This window comes from Blennius ocellaris (assembly GCF_963422515.1).
Source record: "Blennius ocellaris genome assembly, chromosome: 15".
NCBI classification, from domain to species: Eukaryota; Metazoa; Chordata; class Actinopteri; order Blenniiformes; family Blenniidae; genus Blennius; species Blennius ocellaris.
Window position 1 is genome coordinate 10,466,497 of NC_137664.1, and position 26,682 is coordinate 10,493,178.

General features: G+C 39.9%; 2 protein-coding genes across 2 annotated transcripts; one reads left to right on the plus strand and one right to left on the minus strand.

Moving 5' to 3' along the window:
- Positions 1-5,297: 5,297 nt before the first annotated feature.
- On the plus strand, positions 5,298-13,026 carry ggt1b (gamma-glutamyltransferase 1b; the record flags this gene model as incomplete). The annotated part of the gene is made up of 12 exons (XM_080510188.1): positions 5,298-5,464; positions 5,711-5,841; positions 5,943-6,032; positions 6,317-6,509; positions 6,595-6,755; positions 7,560-7,709; positions 8,999-9,135; positions 10,380-10,567; positions 10,660-10,787; positions 11,069-11,181; positions 12,020-12,133; positions 12,880-13,026. 12 exons carry the CDS (start codon positions 5,298-5,300, stop codon positions 13,024-13,026), a joined length of 1,719 nt encoding a protein of 572 aa, XP_080366314.1.
- A 2,915-nt stretch (positions 13,027-15,941) lies between these two features.
- Positions 15,942-25,644, minus strand: ggt5b (gamma-glutamyltransferase 5b; the record flags this gene model as incomplete). Its single annotated transcript, XM_080510197.1, has 12 exons — positions 15,942-17,788; positions 17,970-18,080; positions 18,172-18,281; positions 18,396-18,487; positions 18,584-18,771; positions 19,511-19,641; positions 20,077-20,223; positions 20,352-20,512; positions 22,146-22,341; positions 23,181-23,276; positions 23,403-23,530; positions 25,472-25,644. The coding sequence occupies 12 exons, from the start codon at positions 25,642-25,644 to the stop codon at positions 17,642-17,644; spliced, it is 1,680 nt and encodes a 559-aa protein (XP_080366323.1). The 3' UTR covers positions 15,942-17,641.
- Positions 25,645-26,682: the final 1,038 nt, after the last annotated feature.

A 26,682-nucleotide genomic window follows, 5' to 3' on the forward strand; every position in this document is an offset into this window, starting at 1 on the left:
TGGTGCAGCTCTAAGCCAATCAGAAGCCGAGCTGCGCAGCTCGAGACAGTTCCCGGTGAGCAGCTCTCACCTCAACCCAACAACACACACACACACACACACACACACACACACACACACACACACACACACACACACACACACACACACACACACACACACACACACACACACACACACACACACACACACACACACACACACACACTGTTTGACAGAAAGTAGACTTCCTTAATCCCGTTACGACGGCTAATCCTTCACATGACCAGTTGCATCTCCGTGAGATCACAGGCGGCTCCGAGGATTTGGAGATCAGTGAGAGATAAAATAGTTTATTAATAAATATCGTTAATTGGGGTGGCCCGGGAGCGCAAAACATCACAGAACACTGAGAAACACTACACAATTTAAAAAATACTACAAAAGCGAGAGGAAAAAAAAAACCCAGATAAAAAATAAGCAGAAAACACGACAAAATTGAGAAAATAACAATAAAATGATAAGGAATCCCTCTGAAATTCAGAAAACGTCTTTTTTTTCTTTTGTGCTGTTTTCTGAATTTCGTAGTATTTTAGTGTTTATGCTGTAGCACCAACACACACACACACACACACACACACACACACACACACACACACACACACACACACACACACACACACACACACACACACACACACACACACAATGTGTGATACACGCTAAATGTATTTTATACAACATGAGGTAATGCATCACTAACATTTTAAGATTTTGGACTGCAAAAAACACATAAAGGTAAACAAAAGTTGATCCATCAAAGGTTTGTGCAAAGATATCTGCGAGTACAAATCCAGCCAGAAGTTGTGGATATTTAAGTTTTATTTACAACACCAGAATAAAATGGGAAACCACATTACCTTTGATCGGTGAACATAAACAAATTTGACAGTTGCATCTTTTGTAGGAATATAAATCCCATTTACTACATTGACATTGCTTACCTCAGAAATGAGGAAAATCGGGGCCCATATTTCTATCCTGAGATCCACTGTCAGTCTTGTCAAGTGTACAGCAGTTGGTCAGCGGCAGCCAGGATCTTTTTTTAAATCGCAAAGACAGCACATGTACAACCACACTCAGCATCTCAAGAATAGTGAACTTTTGCCTGAGAATACATCCCCGACTTACTGGAGCTAAAGTCTGAAGGCTTCAACTGAATCAGTCTGGATTTGAGGGTTTTGTTGTGCACCTCAATGCTGATCCTAAATGGATTGTAGAGATTCATCTGGCGCTGACCACTATTTCGGTAATCACATCACGTCACATTCAATATGGTTCTTTTGTTGACGACTCTTGTTCAAAAGATTGATGTGTGATGAGAAACTTGGTTGCTGTAGCTGCATCAAGCAGACCTGGATTTCCTTTCCTATCCTCTGGAGAGTTGCTTCAGATCAAGAAAGACAAGAGGGACAAGAGCGTATTTGAGAAGTTAAAACCATCTTTTCGTGAGTTTATAATGGCACTGCACACCTAGAGTTTTGTCTGCCTTGTTTCTCCAAACAGATGCGTAGAGATCGTGAATACTGTGCTGCAGGATGTGTCAGGGTTTGCAGCTAGAGGCCCTCCCGACAGCATGCAAGAAACAATGCTTGATTCTCTTCAGAGCTTGTTTGCCTTCTGTTAATGTTTCACGCTCACTGAGGGACACTGCCATCACTCTGTGGTTTATGAGACATTTTGCAGCCATTTAAATTCAAAGAGAATCACAAGCTCGTTCCGACTAACCTGTTGACACTGAGTATTTGGTGGCCAGATGGTCGCTTATCCCACATTGTCTGACTCAGGCATCCAGGTTATTTTTTAATGGTGTGACATATCGGGTCTGTCTACTATATTAACTGATTCACAAACCACTGCTGTCCATTGGTAGCGTTAACACCTCCCCAACCACGAACAGGATACTCGTCTCTGTAAATCAGTTCCTCGGCCAGTGTTTGTTGTGTGCTCCTTGTTGTATACCTGTGGTAAATGTTTGTCCCAGGAGTAAACAGCTGTCCACCCAACAGTGAAGCATTTTACTCTCCCATTTCTTCAGAGAGGAAAAAAAAAGAAAAAAGTTTAAGTCGACTTTGGACTAATATGTAAGCTGCATACGTTGAAGTTGTTGTTAAAGTACATTTTTAGTTCCTAGTAAATCAGTTGGAACACGGGTCAGTATCCCCACCTGCTGTTTTTGTGAATAATACTGTGTACTCCCCATCTACAGTGTGTAACTCAATTTTGTCATATGCTGGACGCACACACAACTGTGTTGTTCTTGACCATCCTTGGATGCATTTCTTTTCTTTTTTTGCGAAACACTGGGGAGTGACTGAGCATGGCTCTTCAGTTCAGCACCGAGGGCTACAGCTGTGAGAAAAACAAACATCAACTGTTGGTGTTGTCACAGCTGGATCTACGTGTCCAATGATGGAGACGAATGAGAGGAAACAGAGATTACGCATATGCAGACTTCTTTGATGATCGCTCTCATTTGAATTCAGGTTTGGAAAGTGGAATCATTTTGTTTGTGAAATGTGTTAAAGCGTGTGTACGTGTTTTCCTTATGAAGGAGGTCTGTTCACCCGGAATAACCTACAGCTACAACTTATATCCGAGGAAGATTTCTTTGGGATAATTGTATATGAACACCTTCAGACAATCAGGAGGGAGGGTAATTTAGATATTTTGTTCCAGCGTGGTCTTCTTTAAAGCATCTAATAGGTGGAGTTTCAAGAAGGGTGTGAGTGAAGTGAGGCATGAACGGACCGATTCAAAGGTTCCTTTGTAATTGGTAGGAGTAGCTGTTCTTTTACCTGGGAGAGGATGTGTGGGATGACTGTGTCAAAGTTGAGTAAGTCCTCTGCCCTCTCCTTGCTGCTCTCCACCTTATTGGCCTGGCTGCTTATTTAACTGACCCTTCTCCTCCGGCCCTGCAGTCCTTCACACCGTCCCCCCGCAGTTTGTTCTTTTTTCCTCCCTTCATGGCAGATGTGATCCTCTCCCTCGCAGCCCTGAAAGCCTTCATTTTCCTGGTGAGGAGGCACTTTATTTAAAGCTTATAAATATCAAAGGTTTTGTGAGCTGTCATATTAAAAAAAAAAATAATAAAAAAATATCAACATTTACTCTAGAGTTGCATCGCATTCGAGATGTGAAACAGGGCCCGACTTTATCATTTGTGGAAATGCTGATTACTTGGAGTCATGTGTCATCTATACAAAATGAACAACTCAGCAAGCCAAGGCTACTGCTGGTTAATCTTTTTTTCACAGATAAGTTTAATTATTAGTGCAGATAAAGAACCTTTCATGAGATGGCTGTTTACTTCCTGTAGTTTCAGGGTCTTACATTTTGTCTGTGAATAACATGTATGTGTGTGTGTACAGACTGAGTACAGACAAGTGATTGCTTAAGAATGACATCTCAGTTTTCTGCCTGCATTTTTTAACCAAATTAGTAACAAAAGTTTATGGCGGCAGGGGTTAAAGTTTAATGACTTTGTGACAGTTAAATATTGAGAAGCTCAGTAACTCTCTTACTTATCATTTGCTCTAGAGGCTCAGAGTGAACAGCCAGCTGCCAAGGCCCGCACAGGAATCAAGGTAAGAGAGAAACTTCTTTTAAATGTCTGTGAAGGTAAATTATATTAAAAAAAACACAAGAACCCTTTTCTAAATTGGAGACATGGGATTGAGTTTAAATCGTTCCACAGGTTCTTTTACTTCAATATTGTGCCTCTAACTTTCAGTTATTCAGATGATTTTGTAGTTTGAGACGTGATGTAATGCCCTTTACTCTTATATAATATTCCATTGACAGACCAAAGAATCTGCATTTAAGACGCTTGAGGGTTTGGAGGTAACATTACGCTAAAATACTCAAGCTTTCTTTTTTCTTTTGTCTTTTTAGCTGCAGAAAGCTCAGACAAGAGGGTACACTGAGTGCCTCCAAGTCACATCATTTCAAATATTTATTCAGAGCTATTCTGCATTGTAATACATGAATCACACCACCTTACTTTGTTGGAATAACAATTTAAAGAGTTCTTGGCAGGAACGAACCAAATTTTAGTCTTTGTAATATGCACTTTCAATATTTGAGTGGACCTTATTATTTTAAGCATTTATATCCAGAAGGCGATGGCAATTGCTAATCGTTCACTGGAAAATGTCTTTGTGACAGCCAACTATAGTGTTTTGTTTTGTTTTTAAATCCAATCCTGCTTTTTGTGAACATTATGGTGGGAACAATCAAATGTTAATCTCACTGTTATTTGGCACAGTGCAGCCCCAAACGCAGGTGCTATACAACAACAATATTCATTTATTCAATTGTCGGAAAAGTTTATGGGGGAAGAAAATCTGAGGGCCTAAAGGCGCTTCATACATTTTCCTCTCTATAAAGCTATGTGTTAACATGTATCCCAAAGCTTTTAGGATCTGCCTGTGCTGCTGTGCCCGAGGCTTCTCTAATGAGGCCAACGTAAAACATTTAAGTAGTGAGGATCAGGGTGATAAAATGATTGACTTGAAGAGGGCAGGTTGAGGTTTGGATGAATGTGCTATTGATTTTTAAGTGTAATTCTTCGAAAAGTGTCGTCTGACCTTCATCTTAATCATGTAATCGAAACCACATTGTTTTAAGACATGAAGCAGTATGATTATTCAAATATATATGTGAGCAAATGATATACTTTAGCCAGCGTGCATTCACACTTTCAAGCGAGCCTCCCCGGGGAGGCGGAGCAGTTACATTGCTGCAAAGACAATTTGAAAACAAATTATAGTTATTTCCTCGCATGTTTGCACATGCTGTCACACAACACAAAGATACAAAGACACAACTTCCTGGTATTAAGGGGAGAGTAGCTTATGTCCTTTTTCTTGGTCACTATTAGGACACCAGCATCTGAGCAACAAGCTGCCGTCAAGGTGTTTCGAATGCTACAATCTGGATTTAATTGGTAGGCATGAACTTGTAACATGTACGTTGTTGTAGCACCTTAACTTAAATGTATGGCTGTTGAAATAGGTTAAATGATTTTGTCCTGTTTTATGATTACAATGTCATTTTTGATTGTGGAAAAAGTTTGCAATTTTTTTTCATAGCTTATTCAACTTACTTTCATTGAATTATATTTAGAATTTTTAGAAAGTATATGAAATGTTTCAGGACACTAAACTAAAGTCATATGGGTTTGGTTTATGGTGGCACATACTACAGATGCGTTTCTCTATTTTTAGGTATTGAATTGTTCACTTATCACTACAAAAATGGTGAAGAAGACAGTGATTGTGGCACTGGGTTTGCTGCTCATCGCAGCAGTTGCCACTTTTTGCGGCGTCTACTTTGGTATTGGGAGTCAAAAGCACCCAAGTAAGCAGGGGAACTGGAAAGCAGCGGTGGCAGCAGATGCTGGGACATGTTCAGATGTTGGCAGGTGAGATCTTGTTTCTTTGAGATGAGTTACAGTATACACAAATGTACATATCAGTCTATGCAAACCTACGGAGTAATCAAAGAGACTCCACACATAATCACACACATAAATTTAGCAGAATAACCTGCTTTATTTATTTCTCTTTCTGCCCACACGGTCTTAAGATCTTAAGTGTAAAACAAATCTACACCTCTTCTCTTCCTCATGTGTGTTTGTATCCTTTTTTTATTTTATTTTATACCACAGAGACATGCTGCTGAAAGGGGGATCTGCGGTGGATGCATCTATAGCTGCTTTACTGTGTGTTGGATTGATGAATGCTCACAGTATGGGCATAGGAGGAGGGGTTTTCTTTACCATCTTTGATGCAAAGACTGGTACACTTTTGCAAACAGTTCCATTCAAGAGCACAACGTAAACATAAAAAATTTTCTGATGATCAGAAATCCTTTAATTCAGTTTTGTGATCTTTACACAGGCAAAACTGAGACCATCAATGCCAGGGAGGTGGCACCACTCAATGCGACGGAGAACATGTTTAAGAACAGTACGGATTTATCTCAGACAGGTAATTTTTAACCGGCGTCATCGGGCATGGGTAGAAGTGTAATCAAGCTGTTGACATGTTAACAGTGCAGGACAACTGAACTTGAAACACGAGCAGACAAAATTAAATTTTTTTAAGCTGTATGGTACATTGCAATAGAGCAAAAAGAGTTATGCGTAAAGTTTGAGACAAATATCAATCACATAGCAGAGATATTAAAAAATGATGAGTACTGGTGTCCTAACACGAAGCAGAATTATTCAGTGAGCACAACCATCTGTTTAAATGGCCTGTATGGTTTGCAGGAGGGCTGTCCATTGCTGTGCCGGGGGAGATTCGAGGTTATGAGCTGGCACACAAACGACATGGGAAACTACCTTGGAGGGACTTGTTTCTGCCGAGCATTGCTCTGGCAGAAGAAGGATTTCCTTTAGGAAGGGCACTGGCCAAAGCTCTGTCCAGCAAGAGGGAGACAATCCTGAATGACACAGCTCTGTGGTGAGAAGTAGAAACCAATTATCAGTTATGTATGATTATATTGTTGACCGGCGTCCTGAAAATATGTACCCCTCTGTTCTCCCAGCGAAGTGTTTTGTGGGGAAAATGGTGACATTCTCAAAGAAAATGACACCATCAGATTTCCCCAGCTGGCAAAAACCTACAGAAGAATAGCCGAAGAAGGACCTGATGCCTTCTACAAGGGAGAACTGGCTTTGAACCTGGTGAATGATATTCAGGCAGCAGGTAGTATTTCTACTATCTTCTAAGATCCCATGTAGAGTCTTGCATCTTAGTTTTCAAAGTGTGGGACAGGCTCCAACTGAAGAATGAATCACAATAATATGAAAGAAGGTGATGGCAGAACTATGAACTATTTGTTAACTATTGACAATGTAATGTAGCTTTTGTTCATTGCAACTGTTACACTATTACAGGCCAATGCCTGTAATAGTGTAACAGTTGCAATGCAAAATATGCTTGACTCGTTCTCAAGCCCTAAAAGTAACACAAGAAGAGTTCTGTGGTTTAATGGCTTTGGAGCAAAGCAGCTGTTAAAAATATTACCGTAACTCGTATTGTAAAACAAGATTAGATATGGCATCCAACCAAATACAACTTATCATGAGACAAAGCACGTGAGAGCGTTTTCCACTTTGAAATCTCCCGTCTTAAAGTAATTTACAATTTGTAGAAATGTTTAGTCCCTCATAAAGTCGCATTATGAATGCTGCTTTATCAGCAATAGAGTAGATTTGTTCTCACTGACTCAAAAGTTGAACAAGCCCATTGTAATAACATCAGTGGTTGAGATTCCAGTTTGATCGTTTCTTGTTTAATAACAATAAACGATCAAACTGGTGGTGGTGCCAGAGCATCTATTTCTGTAGACTGCATTGTTTTGGAATATATATATATATATATGAATTCACATGTCGCCTGTATGCAGACACTCTCTGCATGTGCAATTTCTAGGCTGAGGAGAAATGGAATTATCGGTTCTTTTCAAGTGCAGTTGCAGTGTTTGTCAATTCATGTTTCCATGTTTAGGCGGTATCATTACAATGAAGGATCTGGAGGATTATACGCCTGTCTTGGATGAGACCCATTTGAGGGTGAATGTGGGGGAGTACACCATGGCGGTTCCCGGTGCCCCCGCTAGCGGCCCTGTGCTTGCACTGATATTAAACATCTTGAACGGTAAGCCTTGATGTCTTGTCCAAAAAAACATCCCGAGTGGGAGAGAATGTGCTTTAATGTGAGCATGCCTTCTCTTCCGTAATCACTCTCACAGGATGGATTCTGCTGTAAGCACTTTGTTGATCCGCTGCACTTCAAATCCACTCTTGAAATAAATAAATAAAAAAAAAACAACCTTTTTTGATTGAAGGTTACATTAAGCTTCTTCAACAAAACTGTAAGACACAGAGCGACTTCATTTTGACTGTCAAAGGCAACAAATCTAAACAAGACAATGTAGAATTTATTTCCATCCACAATGAACTTGTCATTTTCTCATTTGAGTTGTGCAAATGGACAGGATGACTTGTTGAATGCAAACAGATGGTGCCTCAAAATCACACAAAGCAAAGCTACTGAAGCAACATCAAGTAGGGATTCAGCTTTGTCTAATTTAGGGAGTGAAGCGAAAATCCATGAGGGAACTGCTCTGCAATCATGACAGGAGGACTTTTGTTTTATTAGAGTAATTAAGATCCAAAGGTAATTGCAATCCGTGCCTTCACACCTGAGAAGCTTGGAGTCGGATCAGAAAATGAAGATGTCGCTTATGAATTCAGTCCAAACATTGATCTTTTTCATCATGTAGTCATTATCTTTTTTCTGTCTGAATCATCCGTTGGATCTTCTCCTTCTGTTGCCTTGTCATACACTTAAACACGGGCCATAAAATCCAAATTGTTGGTCTGTGAAGCCGCTGCCTCACTGCTTCAGCTCCGCCTCAGTACACTGACTATGTCTGCCTCTGAGGATTAGTTGGGAAACTTCCTTCTCAAGTAATTAATCTCCTCAAACCTTTCCTTTCCTCTGACTGGACGCCCACTCAGTGTAACCCCCCCCCCACACACACACACACATACACACACTTACACTAATCTCAGCAATTTACCTCTAATTGGACACAGTCAAAGGGTTGTGTGACACGAAACACACATTTTAGTCACTGGCAAAAAAAAAAATTCCCCATCCTTGTGATTTACCGTGACTTCCTGTCTCTGTCCGACAGCTGAAACCCATCAAACCAAAACCCTCCTGTTCCACCAGCCTCCCTGTCGTCTCCTCCCGTATCTGTCAGCTCAGGCTAATGCCCCGGTTCTGCTCACAGCCTCATTTAGGGCAGATGGAAACACCAGAACAGTCCAGATGATGTCCGTTTTGTCTCTGCCACTCGCTTATGCCCACAGAATCCCACAAGAACCGACAAGTGAGGCTATAGTTCAACAGATCTTACTTTGCTGTGTTCTGAACAGGTTACAACTTCACCCCAGATAGTGTCTCAAGCACTGAGAAAAAGATCCTGACCTACCATCGTATTTTGGAGGCTTTTCGCTTTGCTTATGCAAAGAGGACCTTGCTCGGAGATCCCGCGTATCTCAACATAACAGATGTGAGTTGATTGCCACTTTCTTTTGAAGTTGAGGGAATGGGCTTCATATTTGATGTCATCATATAATTTTTAAGGTTCTTTCTAATATATAAATAAATGTGTATTCATCATTGAAGGTGAAAAGACTTTTGCACGTTTCACATTCACAGCAGCTTTACAGCTTCACAGCTCAGTTGGTATCGGCCTCAATGAACAAAACCCAAATTAGTCAAACAAAGATACACCACATACATGCACACCCACACAATGTGGTTGGTCTGCTACAGAAGTTGTCTTCGTACCTCTGGAGTCGAACAATTTCTAGCTATCAACATTAACAGGAAATTTAAGTTACATGCCAAATGAGGTTTCTAAATTAAGTATACTACAAAAACACATGCAGAGTGAACAGAGAACAGTCTCTATTTTGTGTCTGTATTTGAAATAGGGCTTTATTTCTGTTGTTCATCTTCATAAAGTTTGTTGGATGCAGTCTTTTGAATACATTTTATACTCAATGACAGCACATGACTACAAGAGCCATCAAAGAAAGATTTGGCTTTATTTAAAAGAGTTGTTGTTTAGATCAGCTCAGAAGTGAACATCACCCTGGACCCTTAACAAAACACAAGTTTTAGAATTTCTATACATATTTTTTGATCCTTAATAAAGAAAGTCAGCATATAATCTGTAACAAATAGAAATCTGATACTTGTATGTTTTATTTAACAAAATCTTCACAGCAGTATTATGAATTTTTAAAATCTCTGCAACACAAACGTTTTAAATGAAACTAAAAATTAACTATGTCACGGCTGCTTGATCTGAATTCCTGCAGAACTGCAAATCATACCTCCCACAAGTGTGGTCATCCGTAGCAGGATTTGTTCTTGAAAAGACTAAATTTAAAAGTGATACCAGTTGGACAGTTTGTATCAGAGCCATTTGTATGAACACATCAAAGCTGTATTTGTACTGCCATGATACTGTCAAATAAAAAAAGAGCATTCACTGTTTGGACAAATAACATTTCAGGCATGAAACTTTTTGGAAAAAAACAAACAAACACTGACTTTGCATTTTCTGTTATAGCAAATACAATATTGAAGCGTAAATATGTATTCCTATTGCTCTGTATCCTCCAACACAAATGAAAAAAAAAGTGACTTGCTATTGCTGATTAGAAATATTCAAATATGTGAATGTATGGCAAATGGTATGCTTTCCAATATTTGATTGTAATGATTAAAAATCTCTCCTATCAGCTGGTTCAGAATATGACTTCCCAATCATATGCCAGCATCCTTCGTGACAAGATTACGGATAACACTACACATCATATGAACTACTATGAACCCGAGTTCTACCTGCCAGAAAACCATGGAACGGCCCATTTGTCTATTGTGGCAGAAGATGGGAGCGCAGTCGCCGCCACCAGCACCATCAACCAATAGTACGACGCCCGGATTAACTCCAAACATCTTATTCCATCAGTTTCAGGCTTGCAACCGGCATCATGTTTTAATGGTTGGTGTTTCCTTGCAGTTTGGGTTCCAAAGTCATGTCAAGGTCAACAGGGATCATTCTCAATAACGAGATGGATGACTTCAGTTCCCCATTCATCACGAATGGATTTGGTGTTCCTCCTTCACCATCCAACTTCATCAGACCTGGTAAGATTAGTAAGACATTTATATCAACATACATTGAAACTATACACACTGGAGAGGCTCTCAGAACCAGTAAAGCCATCACATATATAAGATTTTAAGCTGTAGGATAAATTAAAGGTCACTTGGTTGCCAACCTGTCCTTGTGAGAACTGTAGATTGTTATTTAGGTTATCAATTCACATTTGTATTATTTAGATTAGATAAATAGACAAATTGGAACCGATAAATTCTTGTTGTAGTTTTCACAAGAAATTGATATCATGCTTAAATTGTGTTTAAAGGGAAGAGACCTATGTCTTCTATGTGTCCAACCATCCTGTTTGACAAAAACAACGTGGTTAAGATGGTGGTTGGAGGCTCAGGAGGAACAAAAATCACAACTTCCATTGCTGAGGTAAGACTAAGACATATTCCTGATTCACATTTACATTTACATTCAGAGTGCAACATGCTTGTCTACTTACCCACCACCAACAGCAACAACAGCAACAACAACAACAAAATTCCGATTAATGGTTCTTTACCAGTAGGCTGATAAAGCAGATCAAGCAAAAGTATTTTTAAATTTAGGTGAAGCAGGGCTATCACCTCTCTTGTGTCAAGAATAAAACTTCTGCTATGTATTGTAATGTATAAAGAGGTCATATTATACAGCTTTGCAACACTTTCACATGGGTCTCATTGGTCCACAAACATTGTATTCAAAGTCTGTGGTCCCAAATCCAGCTTATATTTGATTTTCATCCACTTGAATATTTAATCATATGAGCTGCATTCACAATCGGCTGTGTCTTTGAGAGCTGGACTGTCTCCGCCCACACATGCCTATCCTGGGAAGAGGAGGAAATACTTCCTCTCATGGTGCCATGTGCCAGAGCTGAGCTGCCAAATTATGGGAGGGTCGAAGGGAGGGCCTGCCTTGATTGCGATTGGCTAAACCCCAGATGACACTATATAGGGCTTGATTTCTGATTCGCTTGTTGGAGCGCACACTTCTGGGACATCGTTTCCAGATATGGGGATGCATATTACTGTTGGAAAACCATTAGAAAGTCAATTTTGCGTAATATGACCCCTTTAAGCTTAACAAGAAGTGACTATACACTTTGAGATTTTTGCGGTCTCAGTTGAAAGATATGTAAAGGTAACAATATCTTTGATCATGGTATTAAAACTTTGATCTTTCATAGGGAAGTGAAAATTTCACAACAACCTTTTCCTTTTCCTTACAGGTGATTCTCAATGCCCTGTTCTTTGACTACGATCTGGAAAAAGCTGTGTCTGACCCAAGGATCCACAACCAGCTGAGCCCCAACACCACTGTAGCGGAGCCCGGCTTTGACAAAGTGAGTGTTACAAACAGCAAACAACGTTGAAATATGCAACTAAAAGTCTGGTGTTGTGGTGTTCAGGGAGACAATCCCTCATCCCAAACACCAGCATGCACTGAATCCTTACAGCACGGTCTTGACCGGTACCAGGGGCACTCATCATCGTGCCTACCTTCAAGGATCAATGTTATGTAACAACAGGGAGAAAATTTTCCAACACCGTTATGCCGACAGTGTGTTCGGTAATCTGCCTAATGGGGCTGTAAAAGTTGTGCTATTTAGACAATGAGCAATAGAGATAAGAACATGCATGACTTGCAAATATGTTCTCCAATACAGAGCAATACTTAAAAGTTGAATTGTCTTCATGGAATTGACAGAAAAGAACTGGTCATTTCAGCTCTGCTGCTCATCCCACAAACACACTGTTCTCACAAATGCATCGTTGTTTATGAGTGACGTATGATTTGTAGCCAGGAACCATTGTCCTACCAAGCACGTATTTGTGTTCTATTTTATGTCATGTTTTTCAATAGAAACTACTGCTTCTCTTGTCAGCTCTTGCAGCTTAATCAACCGTCTCCCTCTCCTCCTCAACAGCAGATAGTTTAGCTCCTGGTGACTCAGTTAGGACTCACAGTGCATGTAGAAACAAGAACTGTGACGTCAAAATAATTATAAAGCGTTTATGTAGAGTACATAGCGGTTCCGTTCTTTTGCACAAAGCCATCGTATGCTCAAAGGCGTTTTGCTTTTCACAGGACGTCATGGAAGGTTTGGCAAGTAAGAACCACGAGACAGAGTACCTCAAATCAACGGGAGCTGTGGTGCAGGCCATCGTTCGTCATAAAGAGGGACTCCACGCTCAGTCAGATCCTCGCAAGTGGGCGTATGCAGCAGGTTACTGAGTCATAAACATGTCTACGATTACACAGAGAGACTGTGGTTGCGTGAACCTTGACACCAGTGCTACAACCCTTAGAGATTAGAAAGTTGGAACTGACAATGTTTGTTTCTGGCACCGGATGTTCCATTCTTTGCTTTGAAAGATGTGCACATCGTTCGTAAAACACAGTGCCTCGGCTGAATCTACTGAAATAATGTTACCTCAACATTTAGTGTGATTAACACATTCTTGAAAAAATTGCTTGTCATTGGAGGATAGACTCAGTTTTGTTGTTGTTGTTCTTTGTTGTTTTGTTTTGGCTGATGTATGAAAAAAAAAAAGTACCTGAAAATGTGGAAATCTTCATCTGTGAACACAATGTTCTCACAGGCAATCGTGAACTCTTTTATTTACGGGGCTTTCTTTTGTTCTGAATGCTTAGTAGTGTCAAGCCATTTTAATTGCTCAGCAAAGATCAGATACGAATAAGCCTGAAATTAAGGATTTATCAACGTGGAAAATCTACAAAAAACAAAGAGAGCAGATCTCAGGATGAGTTTCTGTCATTTACATTTCTAATGTATAATATCAGGACCGTTCATTTGAGGTGAGACAGGGATCAGACATGAGCGGCTGTGAAAATGAAGGACTTCATCACCTCAGTCCCACGTAATACAGATAATGACTTCAAGTAATTTTTTCTCTCGGCCCATAGTGCAATGGCCTATAATGACCTCATAACAACATTACAGCTGTTGCTGCCCACTGTTACCGCTGGGACTCACAGCCGCTCTCCTCAGCTGGATCATAAATGACTTACATAATTACTGAAATGTACGAGATTCCATGTGAGCTTGTTGCCTTAGATGACAGGTTCAGATGTCATGAAACTAAGTGGTTTAGTATCCACAATACCCGCCAGATAAATATTTATTTAAAAGAATAAAACAATTTACAACCCTTGTGTAAGTGCTCTCATTCACCGTTTTTAATCATTTTGTTAGACTGACCACCTATTGAATGTATACTGTATGTAGAGATTTTTAGTTTTTTTGTTGCATTTGTCTGTGAACTTAGCTGCTGTTGAAGTTATCTCTGTTACTGCACATGTGTACAGTTAATAGAATAAAGGAGTGATACTTTATTAATCCCGGGGGGGGGGGAATCTTTAACTTTTTGGCAGTTTTGTGGCGCTTTACTGGGGTACTACTGTTTGATGAAACTTTGTACAGTCAGTTGTCAGCATTTCCGAGGGAAATATTTGCCTTTTATACTCCACTGACAGTTTTCAGCAAGAGATAAGGCACGACGGATAATATAAGCAGCTTAAAAGGCAACGCATTGTTGAAGATTAAAGCGCTGGTTTCCAACCATTGTGGTGTGGGGCGTCTTACAAAAAGCTGTGGGATTTAGTGCAGCTGTTCACAACTGGTAGACATGAGAACTGGAACATGCGCTACACACTACTTTTTGTAAAATGTCACACACCTGAAAGGAATTCCTCCTCAGAAGAGTTCAAGTGATCTGATTTCTCACCAGAAATCAAATGTTGAGATTCAGATTCAGACAAATTTATTCATCCCATATGGGCAATTTCTTTGCAGCCTCCCACACACATCTTTTCAAACAGCTATTATACAGCAAAACATCCCCAAAAAGATGAAAACCGCCGACTCACTGTGGTGATATAATGTTCAAATGTTGATATGCTACAATGTTGAGGACCATATTGAAATGATGGAAAAGTTATAATAGATTACTTATTTCTTGTCCATTTGAGTCACCGATAGGCTGCTTGAAGTGAGAGTGAAGATAGAAAGTTAAAGATTTAGGGGGAAAAAAATACATTCTAGGAAATTGATATTTCATTCTTTTTCATAAGTGAGCTTAAGTCGATATGGACAAAAAGGAGAGCTGGTTTAAGAGGTGCACAGACTCACATTCCGAACATCAGTGTTTCTTCAAATATACACCTTATCAGCCCAGTTTCATATGATTTTCAGATATAGTACCTGATACCAGTTGCATACTATGAAGAACAGGAAGAATTAAAAAAAAAAAAAAAAAAAAAAAGAGGAAATCTCTGCCACACTTGTATTTTTCCTGAAGGCCCAATTAAGCACAGTCTTATTTCTACAGTTATGATGAACTTCCAAATTATGTAACTCTGACAGGCCAATTTACTAACCCTCCAGGCATGAACAAAAAAAAAAGTTTCTGTGTAAATCGTAGTCTGTGAGTACTTTTAATTTGATTTATTGCCTTGGGACAGATACAAAAAAAAAAAAAACTAACAAAAAAAAGAAAAGAAAAAACCAACACATGCAAAAAAGTATCTGAAAACCTCAGTTGAGATAATTTGCTGCATCAAGGACCTTTGTCACTGAGAGTGTGAAGAGTCGTTACAGGATTATTTAGCTCTTTGAGTGAAAACCCATTAGTGGAGTGGCATTTTCTACATACTTTAAAATGATCCTTCCTTTATATGGCTGTTATTTGCATAAATAACATATTATCGTGACACTGAAGCTATGAAGTCACAACCTACCCAGATTAAGTCATTTGTCATACGACAAAGACAGCGACACTTAACACACACAGACTGAAATCTGCATGTTCTCATAAGTCCCATTTCGTACCCCAAAGGAAATCAGAGCAGAATGTACTTAAGAAATCATTACTAATTCCGAAGTTTCTCTTCTCAAATATATCTCATTACTGCTTTCTTTGTCTCCTTGCTGGTTCAAAACAGGGCAAATGGGAAAACCTGGTACCGATTATTGCTCGTCAAACTCCTCTAGGAATAAATGATTGAAGAAATGTACTTTGCACTGAAAAGTGTTTCACTTGTCTTTGAAACAGTGATCAGAGCTTTTGGCTGTGAGAGATGCATGAAGAAGATTGGAAACTTGTCTTGTTTTAAACTTCATGTTTTATTGTTATCACGCCCATATTCACATTCACATCATAAAAAGATATAGGCCATATAGATATATATAAAAAACATTTGACCAAAACAAGGTGAGTACAAAAAGACAAGTTGGTGTCAGATCATTTCTAAAGTCACAGTAAAAGTTGCCTCTGCAGGCAACTGAGAGCAATTCAGTCACTTTAAAGTTTAATGGCTCATCTTCAGTAAACAGTTCACACAAATAATTACACAGTTAAAAAAAAGGAGAAAAAGATCATACATCTATCTTCTGCCTGCATCATACAGACCAGGGTAGCAGGGAGCAGTAGTATTTGCCAGCCAACACAGGATATTCACAAACACACGCTTTAATTTCAATCCTGCACTTAAGTGAAGTCACCAGTCAGCCGAACAAACGCCTCTGGATTCTAGGAAGTACACGGAGTATCTTATGAGATCACACAGAGGCACACGGAGAACAGGAAACTCCACTTACTTCCTCTGAGGTGACAGTCCTAATCACTGTTTACCACCCTTCATCATACATTTCTAGTAAACACAATGGTAAGGAGTATGAAATCCTACCATACGTGACAGTAGTGAGAGAAACAGGTTTACATAATGTGATTCAAAACACGGTTAGACATTACTGGTGAGTATTTATACTGTCCAAGATAAAGAAGAAGAGCACGTCACTAAAAGTTATAACAAGACAAGAGACCTGAGCTGCCAATTGATTAAAAAAAAAAATAGTCATGCTTGTTTAGAAAGAGAATAAAAGTGTTTTGACAAACAAAGTCACAACCCTCTCAAGTGCTTTCTGTCTGAGGTTTCAGCTTTAAGTATTTGACAATTCACTGTTGAAATATGATGCTGACAAAAGTAGTAGAATAATGAAGATCTTCAATAACTATCTATCACACGTAGGGGAGTAGAGCACAGTCAATAGCAATGGATGAGTCCCTCGCTCATCACAGGACAGTCAATACAAAGAGCTGAGATCTACACCTACAGCACCTTAAAGACCAACTTCTCGCTTCACTTTTGTCCAATCAACCTCACTCGTAGTTGTGCATGAAAACTTTCCCAGCCTAAAAGTGGATTACTACAGTATCTGGGGCACTCAGTGGAAGTGGTTTTAGCTGCCTGCTGTGATGGTAGCTGTCAATATGGGCAGAAAAACAAACTCAGGGATGCATGCCAGATATTGAGCATGTCAAAACATTCTGTGTAGTCTGTCATATCTAATAAATAATCCTGTTTCTGTGCCCCCCCCTTTAACATTTGATTAAAGGCACAAAAATTAAGTATTAGGTTTTGCTTATTTATGTTCCAACTCCTGAAGCATCTTTTGCAGATTTTCTGTAAAATCTAATAGTTAAAAAGTTATCCTGATTTGATCCTGTTAACATCAAACTGCTGCTGTTTCCTGACTAGTTTCAATTCTTTTCAACCATGTTGCATTGTGCCAAGGCATGAGCACTTACTTTAGTTGGCGACAGATTTCTTTCCAGAGCTTTGAAACTGTCACAATCATTCTGTAATTACCTTCAGGCTGAATTGTTGTTTTTTGGGGTTTTTTTTTGACTGTGTTGCTCACTAGCTTCACACAGGCAAGAAAACTTCAGCATTTTTGTTGCTGCGTCACATTCATTGGTTCTAAAAGGCCAAAGGTTTTGTCAGTATTAAGGTCATATTTTAGTGGGAAGGTCAAGTGTCCATGCGGTCAGTATCCAGCTGACGCTCCCATCTTCCTGCTGTCGGACACGGCCCCGATGCAGCCGTTGTCTTTTTCAACTGCATTGACCACATTGAGAAAGTATTTCCACCTCCCAACGTTGTGGCCGAAACCTCTGAGACCGTCCGCCACAGGCTGAAGACACAAACACGAACACATTAATACGTCTTACCTTGAAACTCCTGAAGTGATTATGAGATCAAGTCCGACTTCGGAGGATTATAACCGGAGTCTGAATCCAGTGATTTAAATAGCAAATTTAATCAGATGAGGGAATAATGATGTAATTTGAGTACAGCACCAAAAACTGCCTCACCTCGTCGAAACCAGGCTCAAAATTCACATTGTTCTGTGCGTCCACAAACACTATACGAGCTTTAATGGCATCTTTTAGGTCCATTCCCAGCCACAGGTGATTAATTAAAGACTAGAACATTAAAGGAGAGTTGTGTGAGCAAACAAACAATGAAGCAAACAAACAAACAAAAAAAGAAATAGTTTAAAAATCATTGCGTTACCAAGGCCACTGATGTGGTAATCAGGCTTCCTCCCGATCCACCGATCACAAGGATGCTCCCAGACTTTGACTCCAGAATCACAGGAGCCATGGAAGAGGGAGGCTGTTCACCTGCGTCAGATAAAAATCACAGAGCACATCAGACAGGAAACAGACCGACTGACTGCGGTGCCTGATTCGATTAAACTATAGTTTGAAAGGAAATGTTTATGTCCGTGACTTTACCTGCCCTCAGTGTGTCCACTCTCCCGCAGAAGTCAGCCAGCTCATTGTTGAGAATGATGCCAGTTCTTGGAGAGTAAACCGCTCCACCGAACCTACACAGCAAAACATACAAACATAGACTCATACAATAAACAGATATCATATCACAATTTACTGATGATTTTTTTTTTTTCTAGTTTCATGCTCACAGTTGATTGATTGTGCTGGTGGCTGAAACTGCCAGTCCATCTTCATCCAGGACGGACACATGTGTGGTCCCAAAGTGGTCAGAGACGGGGTCGATGTTGTTGTAGTAAGAGTTGTCAAAAGTGCGATTTGATGAAATCATCTCTCTGATGCGCTTAATAAACGAGGGGTCAATCAAGTGGGCAGCACTCTGCAAAGAAGAATATCATTGGATAATCTGAAATAATGCAATATTGGTGTGTTCATCTTTAACTTAAAAAAAAAAGTTTTCCCCTTATTTTACTGAATATTCTGTGGTATTGTATTTTTTCTATGTACACAAAGAGGCTTATTTCTCTCAAATATTTTTCACAAACGTGTCTCAATCTGTGTTTGTGAACACTTCTTCTTTGTAATCCATCCACCCCGCAGGTGTGGCATATTGAGATGCTGACTAAACATCGGGATTATTGCACAGGTGTGTCTTCGGCTGATCACAATAAAAGGAAGGACACTCTTTTTATGGTAGATCAGCCAGGTTAGTTTTTAGTGACACAAACCAGCAAAATCATCAGAAAACAGAATTTTAGTCTCAATAAGGTAACAGAAAACATTTTTAACAAAATCACCAACATATGTAATGTGTTTGCATTGAGCTGTCTTTTCACACAAACATCTAAAATGTAAAAAAGTATTTTGCTGATAAAAAGCTGTACAAGGAAACAAGGCTGAAGACAACAGTTCTCGAGCGAAGCAGTTACACCTTATACATACAAAACAATAAAAACCAACAGACACTAAAACACTCCTCAGGACTTCAGCAAATTGCAGTTGTACCCAGTGCAAATTGTGACTTTAGTATAACTGTTATCAAACACATGCTCTTATCTTTAAGATCATGTGAGTTTTGTTTTCGTATATATACACTGAAAAGAGATTTAGATACCAACCTTCTCACGGTTAAACCTTGGATCACAAACATTCTTCTTTTGTCCATTTGCAAATTTTGCAGCCTCTATATAATGATGGTACATCTGAATTTTCTTGTCTCCAACCAGCGAGTCTGGAGTCAAGGAGAATCCTGCAAAATAAAACAAGAACAAACAACAGACGTTGATGTAACTGTGACACACAAAATGTTCTGCTTCCTGTTATTGAGGAATGACAGTATTATAACAAAAAGCACTTCTTTGCATTATTGCATTGACTCACTGGAACTTTTTCACTAAAATATTGATACTTATAATTCCAATTGTGCTGGCTCTGGGATCAATTAACATGTAAATAACAATCCACATGCATATGTGCTATAAATACATCCTATTCCTGTGATGCGGGTGCAGAACGAATGCGAAATATTAAAATTGCATTCATGATCCCCCAATCTTAGCCGTTTGCTCTGTGCTTTGTTATCAAGGTTCAGTTATAGCTTTGCACTAGATTAAACTGTATATTGAGTCATTGCACATGACCAATCATCACAAAATCACAGCAATTAACACTGGTCACACCAAACCTTTCATGATTTGAAGAATGAAGGCGAGCAGAGCGCCTCCAGCAGGTGGAGGAGGGACGTGCATCTGATAGTTTCCCAGTGGAACAGTCCAGGCCTCCTGTACCCGAACCCGGAAGGATTTCAGGTCCTCCATTTTTAAGGTTCCACCTAAGACAGACATATAGATTATTGATTGATTGTAAATGCACGTATAATGTTTCACTCTAATAACAAAAAGCTGAAAGCCTTCTTTAGGTATGCATCCCCAAGCTTGTCTGTGTTGACACAGCACCAACCTGCGGCTCTTATGTCTTGAATCAAGTCTTGTCCTATCTTGCCATTGTAAAAGGCATCTGCCCCTTTCTGTGCGATGGTTTCCATGGTTTCTGCAAGTTTAGGAAACTTCAGGACGTCTCCCTGTCCCAGAACAGTTTTGTTCTTGTTGCACAAAATTTCACTGATAGAAGAAGGAAAAAAAACAAAAAACAGACAAATACATTTAATCACATAATCAGCAAAGTGTAGGAGAGAAAGAAAGATGTTTCTTATCAGACATCGAAACAATAAGTGTCCAACAGTCTCAGCTGTTCTTACAGAGGTCCTCAGAATATGTCCAAGCTGAAGATGCTGTAATGAATCAAATGAATCAAACTGCTCCTGAAAGCAGCTCAGCTCTGACCTGCATTTATCATAAAAGCTTCAATTAGTTGTGAAAAATTTAGAGCTGCACTTTACTCATCACAATTTTTAATGACTGTTTGTTTCTATGTCTGACTTGAAAGAAGCTCACATCGAAATGCATTACTAATAACACATAGAATGTTTCATCGGAAATGGCTCACAAACTTGTTCTTGCCACTGTAATTTGATGCTAAAGAGAGGCACAAGTTTAATTTGTTTAAATTCCAAGGTATTTTTTTTTTTTTTTTGTTCAGCTTGACTGCGGACTCAATGACGTTTTATAAACACACTGACCATCAGTAGATTATGTAAAATCCATGATATCACCAGACATACAAAGTACAACGCACTTCTAACGTCAAACAAGAAAAAAACGACAGCTTCAGCACTTCCTTTGACCAGCAGTTCTATCTAATATCAGGGTCAAGTCTCAGACGTGTGCGTGAATCCCATGGGAATGCAACAAATTCATCAATTTGTATCAACGTCTAAACAGTGTGAAAGTTATGCTACTATAGAGTGTTTACGCCTTGATAGTGATCAACACAATGTATGAGAGGATCAGCCAAGTAGCCGATGACCGGCCCCTGACCTCCCACTTCCTCCATCTCTATAAAAGGCAGTGTGACTCATAATCCTTTGAGCTGCATCAAAAGCACGTCTGGATAAAGTTCACCCAAAACAAGACTCATTTATGGACCCTTGTTATCCCGGAGCTGATTGACTCACATACTCAAGACACCACCAGAGGCGATCAGACCAAAGAGCTGCAACCTGACAAAAAACAAGGGGGGGAAAGGAGCAGCCACAAGCATATATTTTATTCCCTTCTATTCTTTTTCCATGTCCCTGAACGGCTTCTTGGAAATCAGCCAAATGTTAAATCTTGACTGTCTAACTGAGACCTGCGTTGCAGAATTAACCGACACTCAGGCTCCTTTCTGGCTCATGAACATGTAAAACCGTGACGTCTGTGCAACTTTAACTACACCTTTCCAGGCTTTTCGCACCAATTTTGCAGGGGAAAACCCCCCCAAAAGAACTCTACTCCTTCCAAGCCAGTGAACCCTGCTCCTGAAATGTTATGCTAGAAACAACTGTCTGCACCGCTCTGCTATCACATCAAGCATGGCAAATGGGCCAAACTATTATGCAATGTGTAGAGGGATAAATTCCCCGAGTCAATTGTTAACCGAGGGGTTACGTAAAACGGGCATGAAATAAGTTAATGCATATGCAATTATGGGAAATGCCTTTGATTTGGGATCTGTGCAGCAACAGCAGCATTAAAATGATGGCATCTGTAACAACCTCATTAATTTCTTTTAAAGAAATCTTTTTTTTTTCTTCAAACGTGATTCAATCTATGGGCCTTGAGACAGTTTGCCAGTAAGTGTGAGGAGTTGTACCAGAGAGATGACTTTTCCACATAGCCTTTCACAATGTCAGACTTCATGAAGTTTCCCAAATAGACTGGCATTGGTATGCCTTCCCTGGCCAGCTGAATAGTTGGCTCGAACAACTTGGCCCAGGGAAGCTTCCCATACTGTTTATGAAGCTCTTCGTAGCCCAACAGCTCTCCAGGAACGCCGATCCACTGGGCACCTTTGAAGAGCAAAGAGGAAATAGAGCAGCTGAAATAGATGACGTTTGCTAACCAGATATCCATAGTTTATGTGTTTTCATTAGTAATTATCGACAGTTTTTCATGACACAGTGGAAATGTGTTTTATGTAATAAAAGTCCCAAAGCTCTAAGCTTTAATTGGTTATCAACAACATAAACATAATGGTTAAGCAGGTAACTCTGGCTGTGGAACTGAAAGTTTACGATCCATGCTTTCTACCCTCACAAGAATGCTGCAGATAGGCTTTCCGTCTGATGCCAACTCCTCCACTATAACCCAACCAGCACAAGCAGAAAAGCTCCTATCGAGATCTGTTAGCGATGTTTTCCTCTCCGAGGCTGGATTCCTCCTCGGATATGGATTTTGATACAATATGAATAGAACTGGATTGACCTGAGGCCAGCATGGCGGAATAATGTTAAGCAGTCTCATCTTATTCTGGAATATATATAGTAAACAGCAGTTTAGATGACGGTTGAATGGATTACATTGAAAACATATATTTCTATTTTTTTTTATGCTAAAAACTAACAAGTTCAACCTCTCCTATTTGTATGGAAGTGATGTCTGCTTTATAAACAGACCACAGACTACATTAACGCGCACTTCTTAATAGCAAATATAATGTACGTTAAGGTATAAGGATGTCTTAAGTTCTCCTGTATAGGCAGTTAATTTAATCGCTAGAAAGGTTAGTAAATGAGAATTCAGGGTTTGAATGAATTTAATGTAGCTGCTCAATGTATTTGGGTCCCAGGAACATATATTTGTCAGTAAACACTTTGAATTTGTGTAAATGGAAGAAGAAGCAGCATACCAGTGGACAGCCTGAATGTACTTGGACAGTCATTTAACAGCGTGGGTTTGAATGACTTTGGGACAGTCTCTCTGAAGTTAAAGACTTGGATGCCCCCTAAAACAAACAAACAAACAAACAAACAAAAAACCAACAAAAACAACATTTCAGTTGAATTTTTCTTTTATGCTTTCGGGCAAACAAAACTTAACAGAGACAAAGAGGTGACAGCAGAGGACTCGCCTGTCTTGTTCCTCACAGTTACAATGGATCCTCCTCCGATGCCCATGCTCTGAGGATTGACCACCGACGTGCACAGAAGAGCTGCAATGGCGCCATCTACTGCTGATCCCCCTTGCAGGAGCATGTTCCTGGAAAACATCCGGATTTATTGTCTTCATTTATGGGAACTGTGTGAACACATGCTCAGTCACTACCTCTCTGCCTACATATTTTCCCACCCCCAAACTCACAAATTTGTTTTTTTTCTTCTTTCTCTTCTTCTTCTTTTTTTTTTAAATTGCCGAATGAGATCAGAACGGGATTTTTTTTTTTTTTTTTTTTTTAAGGCCATCAAAGTACTAGTGCGAGTGTTGCCAAAAGGCAAGTTTGAACCATGTGCTGATGCTCAGTGTAGAATTCAGTCTCAATGCCAGGAAGTCACCGGGGCACTTTTATAAACTTGACTCAGAAAGTAAAGTGAGACATGTCAGCACTTTTCAATCGGTTGTACAACTAAATCAAGAGACACAACAGGGCACATCACCTAAAGTCGAAGCTGCCACTGAATGGGTCTTTTCACTGAGAAGTTGGCCTGAGATCAGAAGTGTTCACTGAGTGACTTGAGATGCCAGTTTTAGGGATGTTTTGCTTCTGCTGAGGTCAAGCCAGCTCAGAGTCTTTCAGGATGGGGAAAATGAAAGAGGCAGAAAGACAAAGGAACCTCATGCACTGATCAATACAATGAAATGATTCAATTCATGCAAAAAAAAAAAAAAAAAAAGTTTTGCGGAAGTTTAGCTCATTATATCATTCTGACTAAACACACTGCCTTGTCTCACTGCTACTGGGTTTATGAATCCGAAAGTCAGGGCTTGTTCTTAAATGTCCTCTCACCAGGCGGCCTGTTGGCCCACTGTAATCTCTGCCACTGTGACCTGAACACATTCATTGTTTCTGCTGTGACCCGAGAAATGAACCTCTCACAGATTTTGGCAGAGGACAAAAGGAAAGAAAACCTCTCTTTACAACTGAGAACAATGAGGCAGAAACCACATCCAAAACACATTGTCAAGAGAGGAAGGAAAAAAATTAAATAACATCACCTTTTCCTTTTTTTTTTTTTTTTATATATTTGGACCTATGATGATAGATTAACTGAGTCCACATTCTTGTTAACCACAAGACAAAACTGTTTCAAGACAGTGAACCGGGAAGAGTGAAAGGAAGGCAAGACATGGCAAGTTTGTTTATATAGCAGCATTCAGACACAGGAGTGGGCTTTTGAACAACCTGAACATACATTAAAATATAACATGAAAGGAAGAGTAGTGAAACATTAACACAAGGAAAAGTAACAGCTGGCACTCAGGCCTATCTTAACAGTAAGTTGCATAGCTTATTTAATAGTAAACTTCAGTCAACACTGATGTAAACCATAAATTAAATGAGCTGACAGTTATTTACACAGGTGCTGAACAAAGATACCAAATGCTTCTTTATCTTCTTTTCATAGTCTGTGGGGTCAGAGTACTTCATAACATATAGTAATTCGGACATTCAGGCCTGAGACTAAAGATTTTAGAGTCTCAAATTTAACACGATGTCACGTCTTATCATAAAGAATGAAATTGGCTGGGATATTTGGACTTTTGTCCCACATCCAGTAAAAAAAAAAAGAAGTTAGAAAAGGATCAACAAGGGGTGAGGAGAAGCCGTCTCCTCACAGTATTATCTCTATTCTTCAGACGGAGCCTATCAAATCTCTTAAACTGCTTATGCCATTGCTCACTTCAGCTGTTTTACCTCGCCCACATGAGCAGGAAGGTGCAGCCTGCAAGTAGCCTGCAAACACTGACGGGGGAAAAAAAACAAAAACAGCAAAACTCTGAGAATGACGAAACAAGTATTGTCCAAACTTGGTCAAATAAACCTCTTCAATATTTGGCACAAAGTAGTTACAGCATGTATGAGCAGTCCACAACATTTATTTCAAGAAATGTCCCAGGAATCTGCTGGGTTTTTTTTTTTTTATTGAAAGTTGAGGTGAATTCACATTCAGACTTGATGCAGGGTGTCAGTTGGAGACTTACCTGCCAATCTCGGAGCACATTAGTGAGTCTGCAGAAACAGCCGCGTGTCTGAAACCGCCACCGGAGCAACTCCTGTCAGCGAGTGAAGCGATGCACAGAGCGACGAGGGCAACCGTGCAAATGATCCCGACAAGAATAAAGCAGCCCACCAGCAAAGGCTTATATTTCGCCATTTGAATTTGGAAGAAGTTTTGTGCCTCCGGACCTGTTGCTTGCTGCTGCTGCTGCTGCTGCTGCTGAGAGCGATCAGTGCGCACACACGCTCATTCAAATCGGTCTTATCCTCAACGGGGGCCTCCCTCCCCCTCCTTCTACTACTGTTCTCCTGAAGTGAAAGTAAACAGCCCAAAAGACTGAATGAGTGGACAGCACAGAAGAAATAAAAAATCCGGGGAGAAAAAAAATGGGGAAATTCCCAGGAGAGTTGGTTGACTTATATGGCTGGAATTTAGTGTGAACAAGGCAGCCTGTATCACTTCCAGGCATCTTAAGCACTTGGGATGGGAGGTGAAATGTTAAGTCATTTTTGCGCAACATTAGATGGAATCCTACTTCCGTGCCCTATTTTTTCCATTACCCGGGCCTCCAACATCCCTCCCTATTTTGAGAATGTGGGAAGCAACGCAGCACCCTGCTGGAGGCCACGTGAACTCAGTGTCAGTGACCCAGTGGAGACAGGCACAGCGAGATACCTTGCAGATGCTGCCTTGCAGATCCAATCTACACTGCAGGCTGTAAGCATTTGCCTCCAGTGCTGAGCTTTTCCCATTAAATGTTGCTGCAACTTGATGCAGTGGCTTTCTCACCTCCAAATCCAGGTACATTTCTCAGCAATACATTTCTGCAGATTAATTCATTTAAAAATGTTCCATGAATCTGTAAAAGTGATAGAGATGTTTAAATGAGACACTGGTGTCACAAAAGAGAGATAAAGTATCAGCGCTTTGGATTTAAGTGGAATATATTACAAGTCAGAGAGGAGTGTGTGTTTCAAGGAACCTGAGGGTAAGACAGTGTCAGGAGCCCAGGAAGAAAGGAAAAGCGCAGACAGTAAATCAATCAAAAGCTGCAACATAAAAATGTTGCTCAGTGGATGGAAACAACTCAGAAAATCTGTACTGACATGTATGATGTCTTATCAGATTTTATTAATTAAAAAAGGCTGAATATCTCAGCTATCTGAGCCAATAATGTTAATTTTTAATTTTTCT